The 10,188-nt window shown below is 31.5% G+C and overlaps 1 protein-coding gene across 1 annotated transcript; it reads left to right on the plus strand.

The window, feature by feature from the left end:
* Positions 1 to 186: 186 nt before the first annotated feature.
* LOC128040573 (G-type lectin S-receptor-like serine/threonine-protein kinase At1g11330) lies at positions 187 to 4,790 on the plus strand. The gene is made up of 7 exons (XM_052629598.1): positions 187 to 1,579; positions 1,674 to 1,775; positions 1,980 to 2,161; positions 2,254 to 2,464; positions 3,282 to 3,519; positions 3,780 to 3,930; positions 4,412 to 4,790. Exons 1-7 carry the CDS (start codon positions 277 to 279, stop codon positions 4,715 to 4,717), a joined length of 2,493 nt encoding a protein of 830 aa, XP_052485558.1. The 5' UTR covers positions 187 to 276; the 3' UTR covers positions 4,718 to 4,790.
* Positions 4,791 to 10,188: the final 5,398 nt, after the last annotated feature.

The following is a 10,188-nucleotide window of genomic DNA, read 5'->3' on the forward strand; positions in this document are numbered from 1 at the left end:
ACTAGGGAACTATTTAAACTTAGATTGATTGTTTACTTTAGCCAGGTCTAACTGGACAGGTCTACTTGTAAGATTGGAATAGCCAATGGTTCCAACTTGTCATATCATAGTACAAAAACGGAAAAACATTGGCAAAGACAAAAAAGTCTTTGCTCAATAATTATAATTTTACAAATATACATGCGAGTTGACTCACAGATCATTCATGAATTTGATTCCTCAAAAATCATTTATAAATCATAGCCTCACCTCCGGGGTCTGCACTTCAAGAACTTCATGGGTAAAACTATTAGTAGCTGCCTTTTACCAGCTTTAATATCTTGTTTTTACTTGCAGCTGCAGTTTGGCACTGCTTCAGACACCATAAGAGCATCAGAATCCATCAAAGACCCTGAATTTATAATCTCACAGGGTGGAGTTTTCCGATTGGGATTCTTCAGCTTTGCTAATTCCACCAATCGTTATGTAGGGATATTGTACAACCAAATCCCCGTACAAACTGTTGTATGGGTGGCAAATAGAAACAGGCCTCTCAAAGACTCTTCTGGGGTTCTCACCATATCAGATGATGGCAACCTTGTTGTTTCCAATGGAAAAGCTGAGCTTCTTTGGTCAACAAATGTTACGAATCTGGTTCCTAATGCAACAACTGCACAGCTTTTAGACTCTGGAAATCTTGTCCTCAATAATGGCGACAATGGAGGAAGCAGCAGCTTATGGGAGAGTTTTCAACACCCTTCTAATGCATTCCTTCAAACTATGAAGATGGGCGTTGATGTAAAAACGGGTCGTAAGGTGCGTACGAGATCATGGAAAGGCCCTGATGATCCATCTGATGGCAACTTTTCTGAAGGCCTTGAACCTTTCAACATCCCAGAGAGTGTCCTTCGGAACAATAACCAGATATATTTTCGGACTGGCCCATGGAATGGCCATATCTATATTGGTTTAATAGAAATGAATAACGTTTATCTTGATGGGTTTTATGTGGTTGCAGATGATGAAGGAAAAAGTTATTATGAAACTTACGAATATTCTAATAAGTCTATGTTGATATACTATGAATTAGATTATGATGGAAGATTCGTTCAACGAAAATGGGATGCGGGGAAAGGGGACTGGATAAACAATTACCTAATTCTTAAAACTGATTGTGATTTTTATGGGAAGTGTGGGGCATTCGGAATCTGCGATCCAAAGAAACAACCCATTTGCCGTTGCTCAAAGGGATTTAAGCCTAGAAATGCAGAGGAATGGAGTAGAGGTAATTGGAGTAGTGGGTGTTTTAGGACTACCCCTTTGCAGTGCCAAAGAGATAACAACAATGGCAGTGGAGGAGCAGGCCAAAGTGATGATGGGTTTTTGAAGCTGAAGACGATGAAAGCACCGGCTTTTCCAGACCGGTCATCAATAATTAACGGCGAATGCAAAGATCAATGCATGAAGAATTGTTCGTGTGTGGCTTATGCGTATGATGCTGGCATTGGTTGCATGTTTTGGAGTGGAGATTTGATTGATGTCCAGAAATTCCCCACTCGCGGAGTCGATCTTTACATTCGTCTGCCATCTTCGGAACTGGGTGAAGTTTCTTAGTGTCGACCATGTGTTTGATAAATTGCGTCAATATCTGCCTTTTTGGGTTGAAGTTATTAACCAAGTTTTTCTATTTGCAGATAAAGGGTTTAGGGTTATTATTATTACAACAGTAACTGCGGGCATAGTCGTTATTACAATTTCTACACTCTTCTTATGGTGTAGAATAGCTAAATATAAAGGTAATACATATGAAAAATATTTATATGTATAAATAATTTATTAAGAAATTACAAATTAAACTAAAAATATATATGTGAAAAATATTGATAAATCTAAAACGATATATTGAAACATGGTGTTATTTGTCCATAGTTACATATTAATGCCAAGACAACAACAGTATGTCTGTCAATACGTTACTAACTACTTTGATCCTATCTCAGGAAGAAATAAAAAACGAAAACAAATCAAACACCAGTTTTCTAGTGAAAATATTGGAGAAAATCCAGTTGGAGTTAAACTCCAGCAGCTGCCACTATTCAATTTCGAAGAACTTGCCACCGCGACCAACAACTTCCATCCCGAAAAAAAGCTAGGGCAGGGTGGTTTTGGTCCGGTTTACAAGGTAATAAATAACGGCGATTTCCGGTGAATTCAGAGTCAATGAAATGACTTCTTTTTTTCAATCAAGGATTGTGATCAGAATTCTGAGCGCAGGGAACATTAGATGATGGAAAAGAAATAGCAGTGAAGAGATTGTCAAAAGCTTCGGGGCAAGGATTGGAAGAATTTATGAACGAAGTGGTGGTTATTTCAAAGCTCCAACATCGAAACCTGGTTAGATTATTTGGGTGTTGTGTTGAAGCAGAAGAGAAGATACTCGTCTATGAGTTCATGCCCAATAAAAGTTTGGATGCTTTTCTCTTTGGTTAGTAACTTATTAATTTTTTTTAGTGTTTAATAATCATATTAAACTCCTATCAAATTTAGAATCAAATCAAGTCGAATTCTAAAAAGATTAAACAAAATTTAAATTTAAAACTTTGGTTTAGAGGCATTTCAATTCATTATCCTGATTGCCTTATCTGCCTAATTTGATAAGTTTGACTAGATGTATTCAATCCATGTAAGTTAAATTTGGGATATAATTTTGACTTTTAAGTGGCCCAATCCAACTTAAATCTAATTATATATTATATTTATTGTTAAAATGAAGTGTCTTACAATATATGAATTGTATATATGTATACATATATAATATGTTATATATATAAGTAAAAGAAAATGTTTGCATCACCATAAACTATTTTTCTAACTTATTTTTCTTTTTTATTATAAATTTTCTAATTTTTATATTTATTCAAAAAGGAAATTTCAAAAGAAAATAGACGAACATTCAAGGTTATTAACTAAAATTACTATATATACTCAATTTTGTGTTGTCTACATTTTTTTTCTGAATTTTCACTTTTCCTTTGAATTTCTCTTCTTTTTTTATTATCTATTTTATAAGGAAGATTATATATTTTTAATAGGAGTTGGTCTATACTCTAGGATTTAAAAGTAGTGGCAACAGTAAGTTTTGACTCTCTCTCATTTTAATATTTATTTCAATTGATTCACATAACTTCAATTATGCTACAATCATAATGAATATAGTATGATAGAAATAAGAACGTTGGTTTTAGTTTAGATCCTCAATTATAGGAATTAATTATTAATCTTGGTGGTAAATTTTGTTATAGATCCTGTTAAACAAAGACTCTTGGATTGGAGAAAACGCTTCAATATTATTGAAGGGATCAGTCGAGGATTGCTTTATCTTCATAGAGATTCAAGATTAAGGATTATACATAGAGATCTAAAAGCAAGTAATGTTTTACTTGACCAAGATTTAAATCCAAAAATTTCAGATTTTGGGATGGCCAGGATCTTCGGAGGTGATGAAAATCAAGCCAATACTAAAAGGGTTGTTGGAACTTAGTAAGTTGGAACTTTCTCCCTACAATTTATTTTTATTCATTTTTTGATAAAATATGATATAAATATGTCTATGGTTGGATTCGGTGCTTAAAGAAAATACATGTCCATACCCGTATCAAGTTTAATTTTGTTCAATTTGTGGACTCAAGTTTTTGTTTTTAATTTTAAATAATTTATTATTTATTCTTAATTCGGGTTGACTCGTGGACAAGTTTAAATTAGAGTTGTAATTGGTGTTATTTTTTTATGTTAAAATACAGTGGTTATATGTCTCCTGAGTATGCAATGCAAGGGCAATTTTCAGAGAAATCAGATGTGTTCAGCTATGGAGTTCTACTACTAGAGATTGTTAGTGGAAGAAGAAACACAAGCTTTTACAACAATAAGGATGACCTCAGCCTCTTGGGATATGTAAGTTCATAAGGTAGTTAGAGATATTGGTGGATGGAATTAGGGTGTAAGATGTTGTATTTGCGAGTTATTCGGGTTCGATTTGAGAAAACTTAAATTTGGCTCAGCAATTATTGAGTCGAGCAATCATTTGAGTTGAATTTGAGAATCTTAATGCTTGAATCGAGTAGCTCGCAAGCTAACTTCAAGAACTCTAATACTTGAAACGAGTAGCTTGCAAGGCTTTTCAATCTTAATCAATATTGAAAATTTTTAGTTCAAACTCGAACTTGATTACAAATAATCAAGTTTAAAGTTAAGCAAAAGAGTGAAGCTCATTGTAAACTTAGGTAAAACAAGCCTAAGAGAGTTAGAACATATCAATCTTTATCTTGAATAGAGCTGATCAAACTCCATTTAAACTTTAAGATTAAAATTTTGAGTCAAGCTAAGCTGAATTATTTTGGCATTAATTAAGTCAAAAGTTGTTTTTTGTTTTCAGGCATGGAAATTATGGAGGGAAGGCAATATTTGGGGCTTAGTAGACAAGGTGATTTTAGAGTCGAAATCATATTCAAATAATGAAAAAGAAATATGGAGATGTATACATGTTGGATTGCTCTGCGTTCAAGAATATACTAAAGATAGGCCCACTATATCTACTGTTATTTCAATGCTTAATAGTGAGATTTCAGATCTTAACACTCCAAAGCAACCTGCTTTCACTCAAGCGCCACAAATGAGCCATGATGTTGAAGATAGAGGTTCACTTAATGATGTAACTCTTACAAACCTTGATGGTCGATAAAAATGTAATTAGTTATTTTGTATTGTTTACAATTAAAGTTCGAGCATTGAAATTTATTTTTATATTTTGTTTTGATGTGTTTTTGTCATTTTATTTGTTCCATTCTAAAGGATCATTTTACCAATAAAGGCCCATTTTCAACTTTATTTACAAAAATGGGATAATTTTTTCATTATTTACCGGAAATGGTCGAAACATGCAAAACGCGTCCACGTAGGAGTATTTTTGGGGTGAAATTTTAGTAAAACGCGTCCCTAGGGGAACGATTCTGCCATGTCAGCACAAAACACGCTAATGAATACACACTTTGCTAACGTGGAAAAATCGCTCCCCTAGGGACACGTTTTAGCCTGTGTTTTTCTAGGGTTAGGGCTTTTTTCCTTGTTTAGTCATTAGGGTTTTTTGGTTTAGGGATTTTATGGTTTAAGGTTAGGATTTTGTTAAAATAATTTAAGTTTAGGGTTTAAGGTAAGTTTAGGGAATAAATCAAGGTTTAGAGTTTAGTCCTTTCAAATAATTCGGTATTTTTAATCTCTCCTCTTTTTTGAAATTACAAATTCAATTGATAGAGATGGACACAAAATTGGTTATACAAATAAAAAACTTTTTTCGTCTTTGAGACTTTATCCAAAATCTAATTCATTATTAATGTGTAGTGTAAGATGCCATAATGAGATACACGAATGTAATCTATAATGATCATAAAACGATCAATTTTTCATATATTGAACTGGATAACAAGCTATATATGATATATATACATGATCTGTTAAACTAATTACAACCACCTAAGAATGAAGCTCAATTTAGACATAGGTAAACAAGCTTAAGCAATAAATTTTGAGCAGTTGGATCTTTATTTATGTTGAATTGAGCTAATCAAAATTTATTTAGACTTTGTGTTTATAATTTTGAGTTGATTTAGGCTGAAAAGTTTAAGTATTAATTTAGACAAATTTTCTTTTCTATTCTCAGGCATGGAAATTGTGGAGGGAAGGCGATATTTGTGGCATTGTAGACAAAGTGATTTTAGAGTCAGAAACATATTCAAAGAATGGAAATGAAAAAGAAATATGGAGATGCATACATGTTGGTTTGGTATGTGTTCAAGAATTTGCTAAAGATAGGCCCACTATGCCTACAGTTAGGGGTGAGCAAAATTGATTCGACTCGAAAAATCGAAAAAAATTTGAATTTCGAGTTAAGCGAATCGAGTTATTCGAGTTAATCGAGTTATTGAATCAACTCAATTTTTTTCAATTTCGAGTTCGAATCGAGTTGAGTTTTCAATTGAATAACTCGAATAATTGAATAATTGAATATCAAACTATAATATTTTATAGTTTTACCTAAACTCCCAAACTTTTTACTTTTCCTCAAAACTTTTACTCCTTCCCACTTTTCCCCAAAACTTTTACTCCCTCCTCCCAACCCCCAATCTACCCAAAATCCATTTTCCACCAAAATTTTACTCTTCCATTCATTTTTTTTCAAAATTTTACTCTCAAAACCCTCAAAACTTTTTATTTTCCCCAAAATTTTACTCCTCCCACTTTTCCCTAAAACTTTTATTCTCTTCCCATCCCACCTCCCATCTACCCCAAACCCTCCCCCTCCAATTTTTTTAATATTTTCCTCCAAAATTTTACTCCCCTATTTACTTTCCTCAAACTTTTATTCCCCAAAACTTTTATTTTCCCCTAAACTTTTACTTCTAACCCTTTACTCTCAAATAAAAATCAAAATTATCCAAAAAATCACTAAACATAAATAGTAATAATTTTATTTATATATACTATTTATATTATTAAATTAAATTTTACATTTTATATTATTTATATTATTGAATTGTTTAGTCATATTGAATATTTATATTAAAATTGAATTCTTAATTATGCCATAAAATATTCGTGTTAAAATTTTATATTGGTATCAATTTCAAATTTTATTTTTAAAATAAATTTTATTAAAAAATCATATTTTTATATTTAATATATTTTTAATTCCAAAATACATAGTGACAAGAATCCGAAGATAATTGAAACAACTAAGCAAACAAATAAGCTAACCAGTATATAAAAAATTAATAAATAAATTATGAGGTGATGAAAGTTAATAAAAAATTTGATTAAGGTGGACAAATTTTATTACGATGGGTGACAATGGTTACAAGGACCCAAAATTATTTTTTAAAATTTAACTCGAACAAATATATTCGATTCGATTCGATTCGAATTCCATCTCACTCGACTCGATTCGAGAAAACTTCAAATAAAGTTAGGATGATAAAATGAGATTCGAAAACTCGATTAACTCGAAAATTTTTGATTCGATTCGATTCGATTCGATCGAATGCTCACCCCTACCTACAGTTGTTTCAATGCTTAATAGTGAAATTTCAGATCTTAGCACTCCAAAACAACCTGCTTTCATTGAAGCACCACTAATGAGTCATGATGTTGAAGATAGGGTTTCACTTAATGATGTAACTCTTACAAACCTTGATGGCCGATAGAAATACAAATTATTTATTTGTAGTGTTTAGAAATACAATTTTAAATTTTGTATTTCAAGTATTGAAATTTATCCTTTATATTCAACCTATTTTATCATTTTATTTCTATGATAATTGTAATTTTATTTGTACCATTCTACTGAATTTACCATTATATTTGAACATGGCGGTTTAATGCCAAAACTGAAAATTCATTTGATGAAATTCAAACTCGATCCAATTTAATTTGAATATAAAAAAATCAACAATTTAAACTTGTTAATCCAAACTTGAAAATAATTTAAAACTAAAAATAATTTAAAATTAAAATAATTCAAACCCAAATTTACCTAACCCAAAAATCTTCATTGTTTTTGGTGGATTCATTGTTTTGGGTCAAAGCATCGTTCCAATCTTGCGGCCATAATCTTCCATGATATAGTTAGTGTTATAAGTCTTCCACTAACTAAGTACAGTTCCTCTTAAGTTGGGGATGTATCTTTCACAGATCTTTCCGGCAACTCCCCGTATGTCCTCGTTGTCGAAACCATTTTTAAGAGGACTGCTTTTGTTGTCTCAAATCAACAATGTAATTTTTAAGAAGAAAACAGTGGAAAGCAAATTAAACTTGCATTTTGGGTGGAAGATAAATGAGTCTTCAAGTCAACCAAATTAAACCTGCATGACAAGCTAGAAGTATTGATTTCCATGAACAAGGTGACGTGCTAGTTGAATACAATATTCCATTACAAAAAAGGTAGTGATTAGTGCTTGAAGAAAATTCAAATCTTGATGTAAACATTTGCAGCTGCCTTGAAATATCAAAATCAGACTGTTTCTTTAACTGAAAAAAAAATTGAGTTGAGTTAAATATCATTCATAAATCATAGCGTCTCTTCCAAGTTCTGGGAAGAGATTATGGGAAAAACTATTAGCTGCTCTGTTTTACTAGCTTTAATATCTTGCTTTTACCTACTATTTGCCACTGCTTTAGACACAATAACACCATCAAAATCCATCAAAGACCCTGATGTTATAATCTCCCAGAATGGTGTTTTCCGAGTGGGATTCTTCAGCTTGGCTAACTCCAGCAATCGTTATGTAGGGATATTGTACCATCAAATCCCCCTACAAACTGTTGTATGGGTGGCAAATAGAAACAGGCCTCTCAAAGACACTTCTGGATTCTCACCATATCAGATGATGGCAACCTTGTTGTTTCCAATGGAAAAGCTGAGAATCTTTGGTCAACAAATGTTACGAATTTGGTTCCTAATGCAACAAGTGCACAGCTTTTAGACTCTGGAAACCTTGTCCTCAATAACGGTGAGAATGGAGGAAGCAGCATCTTATGGGAGAGTTTTCAACACCCTTCTAATGTATTCCTTCAAACTATGAAGATTAGCACTGATGTAAAAACGGGTCGTAAGGTGCAGACGAGATCATGGAAAAGCCCTGATGATCCATCTGATGGCAACTTTTTTCAAGGCATTGAACCTTTCAGCATCCCGGAGGGTGTCATTTGGAACAATAACCAGATATATTTTCGGACCGGCCCATGGAATGGTCGTATCTATATTGTTTTAATCAATGTTAATAGAGTTTATTTTGATGGGTTTTATGTGGTTGCAGATGATGTAGAAAAAACTTATTAAGAAACTTACGAATATTCTACTGACTCTAGGTTGATATACTTTGAATTAGTCTGACGGAAGATGTATGATGTAACTATATTCCAAGATTTAAATAGTAGCAGCAATGTAAAATTTTGACTCTTTTCATTGTTCAATATTTATTTCAATTAATCGACATAACATCAGTTACATCTACAATCACTAAGGTAGAAAACACAACAATAATTGTAGTTTAGATTCACTATTATAGGAATTACTGTTAATCTTGGAGGTCTCCATGTTTAATTTTTATATAATATATCCCGTTGGACCCAAAAGGAAGCATTCCTCCCTCCTTTGGATTTTCTAATACATGTTTAATCACTATTAATAAGTTAATTTTAAAATTTTCACGATTTTACATATATCGCCACATTTAAATAGCGATAATCATTATATTAGATATTAATAAATGAAAAATTGGAACGGATATTAACCCATATACACATCGAAAACGCTCTTCCCTTTCTAACCAATTTCCATCAATGCATTGGATTATATGGCTACTTAAATTTCACTTTGAAGTTAAATTTGTAATATTTCAAATAATTGGTTTAATACATTATAATGTTGTACTAATTTTATATATTTATACAAATTTTATTTAACAAATTGAATTTTAGTTTAGTAATATAATTTTTCACATTAAGTTTTCAATTAATTTGATATATATGTTATTTGAGAATACAATTTTATATATTTTTAATGGTTGAATTTTTTATATTAAACAAATAAATATACTTTTTAACATATTCCAATTTTGATAACATGAAATTAAACAAATATAGATCTTATAAAAAGAAAAACTAAGGATCAATATTTTCCTACAAATGATCAATATGCATGGTGTTACTTTCCTTTTTTTAGTTTGAGATCATTTGGTGTTTAGTTTCAATTAAATTTAGAAATTTTTATCGGGTTTCAATTAAATTTAGGTCTCAACACTATAGTCTATATCCACAAAATTAAACTCGAAATCTTAGTTAAGGAACATTGAACTCAGGGTGGTGCCAAGGATGCTAACAAAGGTTTTGTTCGCCTGCTTTTCCCTCCCCAAAAAAGGAAATCTCACTTTTGGTCTTTTAAAGTTTATAGAATTTTAAATTAATATATAGTAAATTTATACTTTTAACTTCCAAAAATATTAAAATTTTGATTTAGTCCTTTAAAATTATAAGATATAAGTTATTAAAATGGTAAAATTGCATTTTATCTCTCACAAAAATATATAACTTAATTCCAACCCCTAGAAAAATTTTCTGACTTTCCCCCTAATTAAACTTCTGATCACTCAGTCCAACATC

Source organism: Gossypium raimondii, chromosome 1, assembly GCF_025698545.1.
Source record: "Gossypium raimondii isolate GPD5lz chromosome 1, ASM2569854v1, whole genome shotgun sequence".
In the NCBI taxonomy this organism is placed as follows: domain Eukaryota; kingdom Viridiplantae; phylum Streptophyta; class Magnoliopsida; order Malvales; family Malvaceae; genus Gossypium; species Gossypium raimondii.